The sequence below is a fragment of the Lithobates pipiens genome, unplaced genomic scaffold (assembly GCF_037356315.1).
Source record: "Lithobates pipiens isolate NorthernLeopardFrog02 unplaced genomic scaffold, aLitPip1_a1.2 Scaffold_19, whole genome shotgun sequence".
NCBI lineage: Eukaryota > Metazoa > Chordata > Amphibia > Anura > Ranidae > Lithobates > Lithobates pipiens.
In genome coordinates, this window is record NW_027507764.1 from 507,274,210 (window position 1) to 507,289,062 (window position 14,853).

Sequence of the window (14,853 nt, forward strand, 5' to 3'; positions counted from 1 at the left end):
TGGATTATCAACAATCAGCATAGTGACTGTTACTGATCCCCAATTCACATTAGCTTTGTGAGTGTCCCATAGGCATTGGTGCATCACACAATCTGGCTTAAGGTAAATGTTGCTCATCACACTCCTGGGGATGATTTACCAAAACTGGAGAGTGCAAAATCTGCTGTAGCTCTGCATAGAAACCAATAAGCTTCCAGGTTTTATTGTCAAAGCTTGATTGAACAAGCTGACGTTAGAATCTGATTGGCTACTATGCACAGCTGAACCAGATTTTGTGCTCTCCTGTTTTAGTAAATCAAACCCCCTGTCTTCTTCCTGCTTAGCAGTAAATACAACTTTTTAATTCGGTTTTTCATGTCTGGAGTTCACCTTTTTTAAATGTCTGGGGCTTTGTTGGGTGCAAGAAAAAGGTCTACCCCCAATGTGGTCTTCCTTGCATCCATGTTCCACTGCACTCCTAAGGTGAACGGAGATATTGGTAATGGAAATGTCATAACAACACCGTGTTAGAAATAGACTATAGTATGTCGTAAACCAGTCACAATGAATTCTATGTTTTCAACACCAAGTGTGAGCCCTTATTTTGTAAACATTGTAACACTGAAATGTTGCATGGTTTGAATAGTTTGACTGTTTCTATGGTCTCTGGAAATTCTTGAAATTTGCTGGAATGTGCCATATGAGACATACTGCACTTGTCAACATATCTAAAGACGTGAACTATGCTAATTTTATCTTTAGGAAAGTCCCCCAAATGTACATTCCCAAGTAGGTTCACTCTACCTTTCCTCTGCTGCTGCAAAGAAAAGCACACCGGGTAAGGAAACAGGTTTGCTTTGATACACAATAAACAGTATTAGCGCATTGAAATGTGTAACAATATCCTGAGGGATAGTCCTAAGCATAAGTCCAAAATCTATCCTAGGCAGTAAGGAGAAGGAGGGTGCACATGATAATGCAGCTTCTGATGGTAAGGGTAACAAGGTCCAACACTATGACACCAAGGCTGGCCATAAACAGGGCAATCTTTTTTTATTTTATTTCCTGCAACCAAAGGTTGATGGGGGGGGGGGGGGGGAATCCCTCCTGTGGAGCTATTGTGTTCTCCCAAAGGAGGGGCAGGGACAGCCATCCCCGCAGGGCAAAAACCATGATTATTGCTAGCGGATAGAGAATATCTATCTATCTATGAGATAAAGTGGTATTACTGTTTCTGTTGCAGTCAATGCAGCCATTCTGTGTACTGAGATGAGAAGAGGAAAATAGTTCTCCAGTTCTCATCTCAGTATATTAAACCTGCAATGCTCTGAGATAAGCCGTGATCATCCTGATCTCAGCTGATCAGTTTATTAAACGGACAATGCAGTCCATAGATGATTCAAGAAAATTGCTTAAGTCCCCCATGAACGCAGTCAGTGTTCAATCCCTCCCCCGGAGCTATTGTGGGGGGCTGTCCCTGCCGGGTTAGCAGCTATTGCCAATGACAGTAATTGTATATTAGAAATTCGACATGCTGGCTGTACCCAAGCTGAGCCAATCAGCATGCCCATACATTGATTGAATCTCGCCCGGCCCCTGCTGAGCCGACTGAGATTTAAAGCATCTATGGCTGGGTTAAGGCTAGCACTGCACTAATGCACTGTACTAGAGTTTAACCACTTGCCGCCTGCCCTATAACAAAAGCACGACGGGATAGTGGTTTTAATATCCTGACCAGACGTCATATGACGTGATCGGGATATTAAGCCGCTGCGTGCCCCCGGGGCACCCCACAACTATGATCTCTAGAAAGAGTGTCCGACTGAGACTCTTTACCACGTGATCAGCCGTGTCCAATCACGGCTGATCCCAGTGTAAATAGGAAGAGCCAGCGATCGGCTTTTCCTCACTCGCGTCTGTCAGACATTTTCAGTCTTTTTTTTTTTATTTATAAAAATTCCAGAGGCGAACAAATACCACCAAAATAAAGCTCTATTTGTGGGAACAAAATTATAAAAATTTAGTTTGGGTACAATGTAGCATGACCACGCAATTGTCATTCAAAGTGCGACAGCGCTGAAAGCTCAAAATCGGTCTGGGCAGGAAGGTGTATAAGTGCCCAGTATTGAAGTGGTTAGCAGGAGAGAGAGGGGGTGAGAGGGATGGGGATGCGAGAGAGGGGATGGGGGTGAGTGAAGAGGGGGGGGGGGAATAGAGAGAGTGGTGGGTGCGAGAGAGGGGGTGAGCGAGAAGCTGAGAGTGTGGGAGAGAGAGAGAAAGGGGGAGCTGAAACAGAGGGCCTGACAGAGCAGATGAGAACTCGGGGAAACACATCGTGATGCAAGACTCCGAGAGCAAGCAGGCGTGATTATAATATCCACAGTCCAGCCCCGCCCCCGCCTCCACACATGACCAGCACCATCTCCGCATGGCCATTCACAGATCCCCCATGTCTGCCGCCCGCCCCGCACATGGCCCGCTCAGCCAATCACAGGGCACCCGCCAGCTCAGAGCGCACCTCTGCAATAGTGATGGCGGGCACAGGGACATGCACGCAGCCCCACTAGATGTTGCAGCTGGGGACAGAGATGCGGTTGCTACTGGCCACAGGACGGTGGAATGTGTGCCCGGGTTTCCAGCAGGCGGAAACCTGGGCACATGTGTCAAACTTGCAGACTTCATGTTCACCGTTATTCTATTTCCAGTTGTATTTTACAGTCATGCTTTTAGTTTGGGCATCTCATGTTCAATCCTTTTCAGGTTTAAAAGAATGAATATAAAATTCTCTTAAAAATCACAAAATGTCTTATGTCTCTCCTATAGATGCATCGGATATTTGGGAACAGACTACCTGTATTTCCACCAAAACACTACCTGTTGATGACCAAATCTATGACTGAAGAGAGGAGGACAATGCTGGAACATTACTTACAAGAAAGTAAATGCTTTAACTGCTTTGTGACACGACTTTAGTATTAATACAGTTCATATAGTGGTATGGTTTATTTGTTTTTTTCCCAGTACATCACTGAGAGCCAAAGAAAAGCAATACCAGCCATGTTAATTTGTAGTATCCTATAAGGTGGCATTTACACAGCACAGAGCAAAGTATCTTACAGCATCACATCTTTACCTATTACTTTTTAAAAACTCGATACTACATGCAATTTCAGTCATACCATACTTAAAACCCAACTCCAGACAAACCCAAGGTGGCCGTGGCAGGGGGTGCGTCCCATGCCTACATACATTTACTAATCGGTGTCTCTTGTTCCCATCTCAAAAAGATGGCAGATATGCCTAGGGATCCATTTTATAAAACTTTTTCATAGTGCGGATGTGAAAAAAATAGTTGCACATTTGGAATGAAACTTGCCATATTTTCTCTAATAGATGTAGTTCCTATATGGCCACAATGTATTTTTTCCTGATTGAGGTATTTATGGAACAAAAGCTTTATGGTCACCAGGTGGCACGGACAATATAGGAACTACATGTATTGGAGGAAATATGGTACAGCAAGTTGTATTCTACATGTGCAGATCTTTGTCACATCCGCACTACAAATGTTTTATACATAGACCCTGTTGTGTCTTTGCTGTAAAAAAAAAAAAAAGACAGTGTATATACACATGATTTATTAGTAGGAATGAGTTGAAAGAATTTTCCTCAAATTAATTTTAAGGGGCCTTAAATGGCTTCTATGGGGTATGGGACTCCCTTTCTACTACTATCACGTACCTAATCTGAGGCTGAAATGCTGGGAGGGCTTCCCTTGCGACTAAGTGCAGAGCGCCCCCTGAAGGTGACACAGGGAGAGCTATACTCAAAGAAGCAGGGGTCGCTGGCTGCGGCAAGCTGAGGTGGAGAGGAGAAGTCCACTGGTAGGCAGCTGGTGGGCAGAGTAGACCGCTGGGCAGAGGTACCTTGGAAGTACCAGATGAGCAGGAGGAACCAGAAGCTTTGTCGGGAGTTCATGCACAGGACAGCAAGCAGCATCAAAGTCAATGGAACAAGCCGGGGTCATACACAGAGCAGCAGGTTAAGCGGGTAAACGGGAACAAGCCAGGGGTCAACACAGATCAGACGGGTCAAGGCAAGCCGGGTCGTTAACAGGTATCCAAGACAACAGAAACAGGAACTCAGGAACGCACAGAAGCTGAAGATCATGCAGCAGTTGGTCACTGCTGCAGCAGGCTTTAAATAGGACACTGGCGTCTCTAACGTATTGCGTGCGCTTTGGCGCATGGGAGTGCACACTGACGCGCGCGTGCACACTGGCAAATATGTTGGCTTGGCCGTCCGAGAATTAGTATTTGCAGTTCTGCGATTCTGCTGGCCATTGATGTCATTTCTCTTGCGGGTAGGTCCCTGGGAGAGACCCTGACGGGAAAAAATCTCCCGCGTGCATGCGCGGGAGTGACGATATCGCAGCTCCGGCCACTCACAGCGCCGGAGCCACGATACCCGGAAGAAACGCAGCGGGAGCTGACATGTGGATCGGGCCAGATGTCAGGGCCTCGTTCTAAGGTAAGTATTTCATAATGAGCTAGTATGCAGTGCATACTAGCTCATTATGTCTTTTCCTTTGCAGGTGAGTAAACAAAACTTCATCAGGTATACAACCGCTTTAACAATTGGCTAAGGCAACTATCACTTAGCAAATAAATTTAATAGCAACCCTGCCCAACATTTTCTATATCTAATTCTAGAAAAGAAAGCAATTCTAAGGATCATAGACATAGAACAAATCGTAAATACAAAGCAAACTAAAGCCAACAATATGACCCCAACTACACCCCCTGGCACAAAAACATACCTTCTAAATATCAAGGGGAAAAAACATTTGAATTAAAAAAAATAAAAAAAATAAATAAATTTAACAAATGTCATCTAAGCAGCTGAATGAATGTTCCAGCTTTTGGTGAAAATGTTTTTAGTGTTTGAAAAGATTACTGTGTCCCACTGTGGGGGAGCTGTTACTATTTTACTACAGGTGCACTTTATCCTTTGTAAAACTACGTTTAAAATGGCATTTACAGTAATATATTCATTTTTGTTTTTGTCAGTACAACTTAATGCACAATACATTTCTATAGTTGTTTCAGATCCTGTTGTTTCGACCAGTGAGATATTCATGGACTTTTTGAAGAAACTTCAGTTGGTAAGCAGTTTTAGTGTTCCTTTTTTTTTTTTTTTTTTTTCTTTTCTTCGTCGGCCATTAGCATTCTCTGCAAAACGATCAACATGCAGTAAAAATGGAGTTGGAATTGTCCTTTTCTAAACAACTTCTTTTTATAATTGTAGTTTATTTATTTTTATTTTTTTATTTGAATACAAGTTTAAGGCACAGCTAGGAGGACAATAGCCTTAAGTGATACTAAATGTACATTTTTTATTATTTAAAAACAAAGTAAGTCATACTTGCCAGCTCTATGCAATGGTTTTGCACAGAGCAACCCTGAGCCTCCTCTTTTTGGGTTCTGGTTTCTCCCTCCTACTGAGTGCCCCAATACTAAGCAGCTTGGTATGGGGGGCACAGGTGCATGTTCACTCCCAAGCCTTCTGTGTGTCCATAAATGCAGACGTGGCTCAGCCCTGCCCCCTGCTCCCTCAATAGTTATTGACAGCAGTGCGAGCCAATGGCTTCCGGTGTCCTATCATATACTGTCCCCCATCGGATAGTGTCCGCTGTGTACTGCGCATGTGCACACAGATCCTGAAGATAAATGGCGCCTGCGCCATGAGTCCAGGTTCTATCCCCACCATCCAAGTTGGAATATAAAAGAGCTGAGCGCAGCGTGGCGAGCGAAGCGAGCCAGCAAGGGGCCCTCTAATTTTCACAACCCTATGTCCACTTGGATGGTGGGGCTAGCACCTCCACTCACTGCGCAGGCGCCGCTCATCTTCAGAGATTTTCCAAAGCTTCTTCTGCTCCGTACTGCGCATGCGTACGGGGCGGACACTATATGATGGCAGGACACTATCTGCCAGAACACCGGTCATGTCTGCCAATGAGGACGGAGAGAGCTGGGAGAACCGCTGCTCTCATGCACATTACTGAATCGAGAGAGTGCTCAGAGGGGATCTGCTTGCAGAAGGTTTTTCACCTTCATGCACAGAATGCATGAGGGTTAAAAAAAACAACCACTTTTAGCCTTCATGTCTTTAAAGATCATAATACATAACCACGTTAACTACATCAGAGTAGAAGATGAACTTAGCTGTGGGAGATGAGATGAAACCAGTTGAGTTGGGGGATAATTTGGAAAGACGCAAGGGTGAACAATGCCAAGTAATTGAGGAAGAATAACCAAGCTACTAGCTTAGCTGGGAGAGACTCCATTCTCTGTACTGCTGAGATGGCGTCCAAAAGTTGCGACGGGGGTGTAGTAGCTCTCCAATGAATATCAGTCTTCGAGCAGCAGTCAGAATGTAATTTGCCATATTTCTTCTTCTTTTTTCTCAAGTCATCTTCCAGGACGGCACACCTGAGAGATGAGAGGCTCCTCCCTACAGGAAACACAATCAATCGACAGCTGTTTTAAGTCCCCACCCTTCCCCTTGATCCTCAGTTTTTGATTGTGTTTCTCCCTACACAGCGAAACTGTTTGTTTTTTTCCAAATGACCCGAAGCCTGGGGCTGGTGGTCTCCCCCTGGGAGCCGGACCACAAGCATGGGAAGCCTCTGGGTCTGGTAGGATATTCTTGTCCTTCCTGGGGGGTTCCCCTATCTTTTCCTCAGGGCGGGCAGCAGAAATTGGAAGAGCCCCCCTGAGAGCTGAAGGACCCTGGGTACAGTGGTGTACCCAGAACTTCAGGGGCCATTATCCTGTCTCCCCCTCCTTACCTGTACAGGTGGCTGTTCAGACGGGGGTGCTGGCCATCGGTTCTTTCCAGGGGGATCTTGTCCCCGACTCCTGGGTCCCCGGTAGCTCGCGTGGGCTGCCGGAGAGGGCGTGGCAACAAGCACCCGCGTCATTTTCAAACTTCGGGAAAATGGCAGCGGCGTTCTTACCCAGGAGGGAAGGCTGAGAGTCAGTAGGAGCAGGCGCCCACATCCTCCTTTCTCTAGAGCGAGGAGGCACCAGTTTACTACGGTGTATGTCTGCCTTAACCACCTCAGATATGAAGATGGGAATGAGGAATGGAAGGCATTGCCCCCCCCCCCATGTATATAGACTGACTGACTGGTACAGTGCAGGACACAGCCTAACCTAGCACCTCCCTATGGGGACAGCAGTTGGGGGGGGGGGGAGCACTTTGGCGGCTATCCTCCTTGCGTGTGGACCATAAGGATGGAAAAGCAAGCCCGCTGGCTGTGGCAAAAAGAGGAAGACTACAACGGTGAGTACTTTACTTTCCTTTTGCCGTGGGAAATTAGCTGCAAAATCCCCAATTCCAGCCAGAGGGTTCCTGGGCATTTGAGATCTCACCTGGGGTCTGGATTCAAATAGCCCTTAAGCTTCTGCTAAAAACACCAGCTGCAGCCCCTCTTACATCAGAGAAGCTGTATGGTGGACAGGTGGTGCAGAGGAACGAGTGTGCCTAAACCACCTCAGATGAGAAAGAGGTAGGTAGGCCATTGCTCCCCCTTCCCCGTGTATATACTGACTGGTGCAGTGCAGAACTTGGGGTCGGGATACAAATAGCGCAGACGCCACTGCTAAAACCACCAGCCACAGCTCCCTCTTACAGCAGAGACACTGTGGTTATCGCAGCAGTAGGTTGCCAGCCTCTCCCTACATGCCCAGTTGTGGTACATTTAGTAGGGATGAATATAGCGTACAGAGGGGACCTGGTAGATACAAAGTTACTTACAGGCCAGGTATACCACTGAACAGGTTATTAATTGGGCAGTGGTTGGTGGATTCAGAAGCTCCCCTGGTCAGCAGGTGCACTAGGTTACCGGCCCTATTAGCCCAGCTGCTAGGAATCTGAAGTTGCTTCACAATGTTTAAAAGCTGACCTAACATTCAAGGATGGGCAGAGACCAAGCTACTGTGTGGCACAGTAGGGGTTCCCTTGTCACAGATCCTCCTTTTGGGGGTTGCCTGCTATAGTTAACTTTCATAAGCTCCAACCTCCCACTCCACCTTTACACTGTGTTTATATTATAGTGTAGGAGGTAAGAAGAAATTTTTTTTATTGGTTTGGGCTACAATCCACTCAGTGGCAGATCTAAAGGCGATTCACCATAGATCGCTCCCTACATCCTTTTAATTGAGGATTTTCTGTGCAAACCTATGCAAGAGCTACATAATTGATTGCTTGAAGCCTGCAAATAGCTATTTACCTCCCAGGCTAAACTGGTAACCACCTCTTCTAGAGAGGTCTTAAATTGGTCTCTAGGGCTGGGCTCATTGAGACTTTAGTTGCTAATCAGCACCACCTGGATATGTGCTGGCTAGCGTTTGCTCAGTCTATGGAGGTAAGGTAGGACAACAACTACTACTAATAGTAGGGTGTCTAACCATTTTAGGATCTGTTCCTTCTCTGGTGGTGAAGGTTTAGTATCTACAGCCCAGGCTATGCCTATGAAATAAATTGCCTGTTGGTTATTTCATAAAGGGATAGACCATGACTCCTCATTGGCTGCACACCAGTAGACCTCAGTAGTGAAGGTTTGTGCTTGCTGGGATGTTTTTGTGGCACAGCAGAAATACACATTGAGATTTGTGACATCTCTGCTTAATAAGGACTATATTGCTGTACATCAGAAATGCACTGCACTGAAGCTTGTTTTCTGTCCTTTATATACTAAAGGTACTGCTTTGTTTGGCTACAGATCAGAAGAATACAACAGTGAAGGTGGTCTGTACTTTCTGGTTTTGTGTTGCACAGCAGAAATGCACATCATTGAGTCTGGTGACATCTCTGCTCATAATGGTTATATTGCTGCACATCAGACATACACAAGATTGAGGTCTGTCTGTGGGGCTTTGTGTCCTGTTTTACTGCCTTGTTGGTTACTTATCAGAAAGGCAGCAGTGAAGTCTGATGGTCCTGATTTGCGTGGCGCTGTGCTGATTCAGACAGTGCTATTAACAGCAATGGCTGCCGAGTTTAAACATGCGATTTGACATGTTGAGTCGCATGACAAATCATTTCAATATGGATGTGCTATCTCTATTCATAGTGTTTTATTGTTGCACATCAGATTTATACAGCATTAAGGTCTGTGAGGTTTTGTGTCCTGTATTACTGCCTTATCAGAAAGGCAGCAGTGAAAATTGATGGTTCGAATTTGTTGGGCTACTTAGTAGAAATACAAATTGAACCCCTGCCAGGTGTAGTACATATACTGCCTTTGGTAATCCATGTAGCACCACAAAGTGGTGTTGTGCTGATTTTAGCCATGCGATTTGACATGTTGAGTCGCAAGGCCAAATCGCTTCAATATGGATGTGCTATCTCTATTCAGAATTGTTATATTGTTGCACATCAGACATATACAAGATTGAAGGTTGTCTGTCCTTTTATGTCTTGCATATACTGCCTTATTGGCTGCCTATCAGAAAGGACACAGCAGTGAAGATTGCTTGTCTTTTTCTGATTTTGTTTTTGCTGCTCAGCTGAGAGACACATTGAGGATGGTGGCCTCTCTGCTCAGTATTGGTATATTACTACACATCAGACATACACAAAGATTGAATGTTTGTGTCCTGTATGTCCTATATTTACTGCCTTATCGTTTGTATATCAGGCTAAGCAGTGTTTCTCATGGATCTACCTTTCTGCATCTTAGGGATACACAGCAGGGGTTTGTTGGCTGCAATCCTCCAGGGAGTCACAGCATTGGGGACCCCTTACTTATTCGACCTGAAAATTGCTATTTGTTTTTTTTTTTTTTTCCCTGCGACCTGTGTAATCTTGAGGTCTGTGGATCCAGGAATCAGGGACTGCTGGTGTCGCACAGACACAAATGGTACCCATTGGAAGCCATAGTATATGACTTCTCATGCGTCTTGCAGTCCCAAGTCGCAGGTTGGGTCGCACGGGTGTGGGAACCCTAAACTTATCTGTCCCTTCTGATTGAGGTTTTGCTACACAGCAGGAATACTCATCATGACGTTGTTTTATTTTGCAGCAGACCAGAAAGATTGCAGCTGTAAAGGCTGTCTGTCTTTTTCCTCAGTGTCTGCTTTTATGTTGTTGCACAGCAGAAATACTCAAGATTGAAGCTTGTTGGTGCTTTCTGTTTCAGAAAAACACAATGCTGCAGGTTGCTTGTGTCCTTTCTCAGTGTTGGTTCTATCTGAACTACACTACAGAAGTGCATGACAGAAAGGATTGTCTTGTGTTCCATATTTTTCCCTGTGGCATAGCAAAAATGCACAACACGGGAGTTGGTGTTCATATTAATCTTATAACTGTGGTGGTTTGTCAGAAATACACAACATAGAAGTTTGGGTCTTTCTGTCTTTATAGCCTTGTTTTGCTGTACATAGGTAAAGCACAACAGTAAAGGGGGTTCCTGTCCTTTCCGTATTTATATATCAGTTATGACCTAGCTAGCTGCACTAAAGAAATACGCAGCATTTAGGGTTTGCTTGAGTCTTAATGTTTTTACGTCTTGGCAGCACATCAGAAAACCAGACTATGAGGACTGTTTGTCTACGTTGAGGTTCAGATTTGGGTCTCTTCCCATATTTGATATATTGGTTTAGCTAGTCACACTCAGGCACACAACATTGTTGTCTATGCTTGTGTCCTTTCTGTCTAAATCTATTGTGCCGTGCCCACAATCTATGATCATTTTATTTGTGATATTAATAATGCATGTATCACCTTTTTGTATTTCAGCCTTCTTTTCCATGGAGGGGCCAGGAGTTCGGGCTGCAGCTGTCACATGTCAGAAAACCTTGACCACTTGCATTCAGGGATGCCAGAACCATTTCCTAGGGTTGAAGCCCTGTAGGGTTATGGGACACTGGAGGAAGGGGATAATGAATCGCCCTGTTTAGTAAGAACTTGGAGAGTTCTGTTCAGAGGAGTATTAGGGCCTAAGGATGAAGTATAAAGATGTATACCCGATCGAATAGGTTTCGGCTCGGTGCATGGCCTTCATTTTGCCCTTTTAGCAAAACTAGACATAGCAATATGGGTAGTCTACTCCTGCTAGGGACTTTAATCTCCTGAAGAAGGCTCTCAGGCGTAAGTAAGGACATAGATTGGGCGTGCCTTAAACCCAGGGTTCAAGCTTCTGTTAATCTATTTCCCTTAAGTAGGCTTCCCTTTAGTCTTTTGCTGACATAAAGATAAAAAGGAAGCAGTTTTATTTCCCTCAACAGGATAGTGTTAAGACAGGCCCTCTTATTGATTAATGTAGTGTCCTTGTCTTACACAGGTCTCTTATTTATCTTTTTAGTGGTTCTAAGTAGCACCTACAGGCATAATAGGCCATGGTTGTTAGATGTGTGAGATAGGCAACATTGCTAACCTACAAGTTTAACATGTTTTCTAATTCCATTTTTAAGAGCCCATTTCACCTAGATACTGCATCTGAAGCGGAAAAGGCAGGAACATCTGTGGAGCAGACCTGCAGATCAGCCGCATGATCCAGCTAACATGCCTTCATCAAGCATATGAGCGTATGGAATGGAGGTAAAGCTCACTGCAGAGCCAAGGTTCGCCAAGAGGGTTTTGCAGTGGCCCCACCCTAAGGTAGGCCTGAGGTACTTGTTTATCCTCTCAGGTGTGCCGTCCTGGAAGATGACTTGAGAAAAGTACCAGTTACTTACCGGTAACTGTCTTTCTGGGAAATCTTCCAGGACGGCAGGCCTACTTCCCGCCCGTTGGAGGAGGGAAAATTCTAGAACACTAGAAGGTGAGTACCTATGAGGAATGATTTCCCTTGTGAACCTGGTTCAGGAGTTACTTCTCTACAAACTGAGGATCAAGGGGAAGGGTGGGGACTTAAAACAGCTGTCGATTGATTGTGTTTCCTGTAGGGAGGAGCCTCTCATCTCTCAGGTGTGCCGTCCTGGAAGATTTCCCAGAAAGACAGTTACCGGTAAGTAACTGGTACTTTTTTTTTTTGAGTATGCCTGAGAAGGGCAAACCAAGAAGGCAATGAATGGAATCTAGAGGTAAATGTTACACCAAGCCACATTTTTATTAAAACAACCCTGTCCTGTATTTGAAATCTGCAAAAAACACAACCTGCAAAAAAAAGCATATACAGGGCCAGTGCAAGAATCTTTATTTACTTAGGTAAAGTATAAAAGATGAGGTTGTGCTGAGTAAATAGATACTTGTGTCAAAACTTTAAAAATTGTGCACTCACAACACTTTACAAGCCCCTACAGGTCATCAATTTAGAGTTGCGCAGACGCACTGGTACTAAAATTATTGCATGCACGTTGATGTATAACAGGTCAATCGCCATTTTCATATGTGGGTGCCCCAACTCTTGCTTTTTTTTTTTTTTTTTTTTTGTAGGTGTGTGTGGTGTGGGGCTTTATTTTGTTAATGTCTTTTTTATATGATTTAGAGGTTGTAAACCCATGTGTGTTATTTAAAAAAAAAAAAAAATTCATACTTGCCTCCACTGTGCAGTTTGTTTCGCAAGGAGTGGCCCCGATCCACCTCTTCTGGGGTCCCCCGGTGGTGCAGAATGACTGGCATGTATGTCGTCTTAACCTGACCAGAGGAGGAACATAACCTAATGAGAGATTTCATATCCACAGTGCTATAGTAAAAACTACAATCACTGAAAGATTACCCTTCACTGGACCACCCCTACTGGTTACCTGTCACTGTGTTTACAGCCCATCTGGTAGAAACCATTGGCCTCCAACAAAAGCAGAAATGTTTCTATTCTCAATGGCTCACTTTAAAAGTTAAGTCAGCCTTTATGGTCATATTCTATGTTAGGCTCATATTTTGGATGTAAAATGAAACCTGTCCATAGCCCTCCACCCCAAACTGATTCCACCCCCCCACTAAATTTTGTTTCACTTTCCGGCAGGCTCCTGTTTTTATTTTATTTTTTATTTGGCATAGCAGAGGGACTCGCGGTTCTTAATGGAGCACAAGTGCAGTGACATGACTGCACCACACTTGTAGGCCTTTGATAAGTCTACCAGCCCTGTACCAAAGTTCTGTACTTGCGTTCAGACTTGGGGCTGCAGGAATAGTCTACAGGAGCCCGGGCATTGCATCCAATGAATGCAGTTGCAATGCTTTGCAGGCTTCAATGTAGAAAAAATAATAAATGCACATTTTTTTTAAAGTGCTAATAAACTCTGTACTACCACTTGTAATGAGGCTTACCTGTAGTTACTGTGAATATCTCCTAAACTTGCATAGTTTAGGAGATTTCAGAGTGCATGCAGCTGTTGACCTTACTGGCGCATGCGTGCTGAAGATCTGGTTTACAGTGCCAGACTGTCAGAGCCCCTGCCACTCACTCATGTAGCCGGAGGCTGCGAACCCAGAAGGAAGACCGTGGGAATAGGTCAGCCGTCTCAGAGGGGACATTGCGGTGCTGGAGGGCTTCATTCTAAGGTAAGTCTATCATAATGTGCTAGTATACGATGCATACTAGCACATTATGACATTGCCTTGCAGGGAATTTTTTTTTTTTTTTATCACCAGCGGTTTACAAGCGCTTCAATGTGGCTGCATTTTTTTTATTTTTTTTTTTTTTTAATGTTTACAAAAGGTGGAATATGCTTTTAAATCATTGTGCTGTATTTTGTATTATGATTCATTGATAAGACCAAGATGTAACAATGAGTACAAAGAAATGCCACTCAGAATGTTTAATAACAATAAATAAAAGTGTGTGTGTGTATATACATGTTGCTTGCGTTATCACATCAATTTTAAAGAATAAGCAGTATTCTTTGTAAATGTGTGCATCTTTACAACAATAATGCAGTTGGGCTTATTCAGTAAAGCAGGGCAAAGAAACTGGTGTGATCAGTGCTGATTTAGGAAGCATTCTGTGTACTGTTTTTGCACAAAAGCAACATAATTTTTATTTATTTTTTTAACACTTTTCATTCTGGATGCTGGATGACAGACACCATACCTGTACTGTCCCGTATTTGTTGTACTTTTTATGAATATTGTATTTTTTTAAAAAAATGCATTTAGCACATTTTTTGTTCCAGTACTGCTCAAAATGCTTTTACTTTTTGACACCTCCTTCTTCTTTTCTCAAATCGCCTTTCAGGACAACCCCGGAGAGAGTGTAGCTCCACCTTGCAATCAGGAAACACATGCCCACTTTAAAAACACCTCCTCTTCCTCCATGGCTTCAGTTATTGTGTTTCCTCCTTGGAGGAAGCATGTGCCTGAACCAGGGAGAGCTACACTCTCTGCAGGGGAGTAAGGCTTACCTTTTGTTGCAGGTTGTTTCTCTTTGACCCCCAGCAGCATCTCCACGGGGAGAGGACTCCTGGAGCTCCTGGTCCCGCCATCTCACGGGAGTAAGGACCCTCGGAGTGCCGGCGTCGGGTGCCCGGTGTCCGCTTGTTAGCACAGGGAGGGCTCTGTTGCTGGCGGAGGCCGCTGCAGGTCAGCGGCATGGCTCCGTTTTCGGCGCCGGGTCCCGGGCGGCGACGGCGTCGTTTACGGTGACGCGCGGGCGCTCTGAGGGGGCGTGGCGCCGTGGTTCAGCGCCTGGAACGCAGGGGTCATGGGGCGGGTCAGGTGACCGCGTGCTTCCGCTTCCGGCCGGCCTTGATGACGCGGCGGCCGGGAAAATTTAAAATGAGAGCTGTTTGTAAAATAGCTGCCTCACTCAAGCGATGGAAGAGTGCAAGCCAGCTATGGCGGAGACAGGCGCCCCCAGCACCGGTCCAGCCCAGGTACGTAAGGTGCACTGGCACCCTCTGCTTTACTGTGGGTTATGTCTTTGTT

General features: G+C 44.9%; 1 protein-coding gene across 1 annotated transcript in view; it reads left to right on the forward strand.

Annotated features, from left to right (window-relative positions):
• The window catches only part of SNX31 (sorting nexin 31), a 112,269-nt gene that overhangs the window by 50,099 nt on the left and 47,317 nt on the right, over positions 1-14,853 (forward strand). The window contains exons 3-4 of the mRNA XM_077493105.1: positions 2,803-2,917; positions 5,079-5,143. Coding sequence (XP_077349231.1) covers positions 2,803-2,917; positions 5,079-5,143 — 180 coding nt within the window. The remainder of the gene's footprint in view (positions 1-2,802; positions 2,918-5,078; positions 5,144-14,853) is intronic.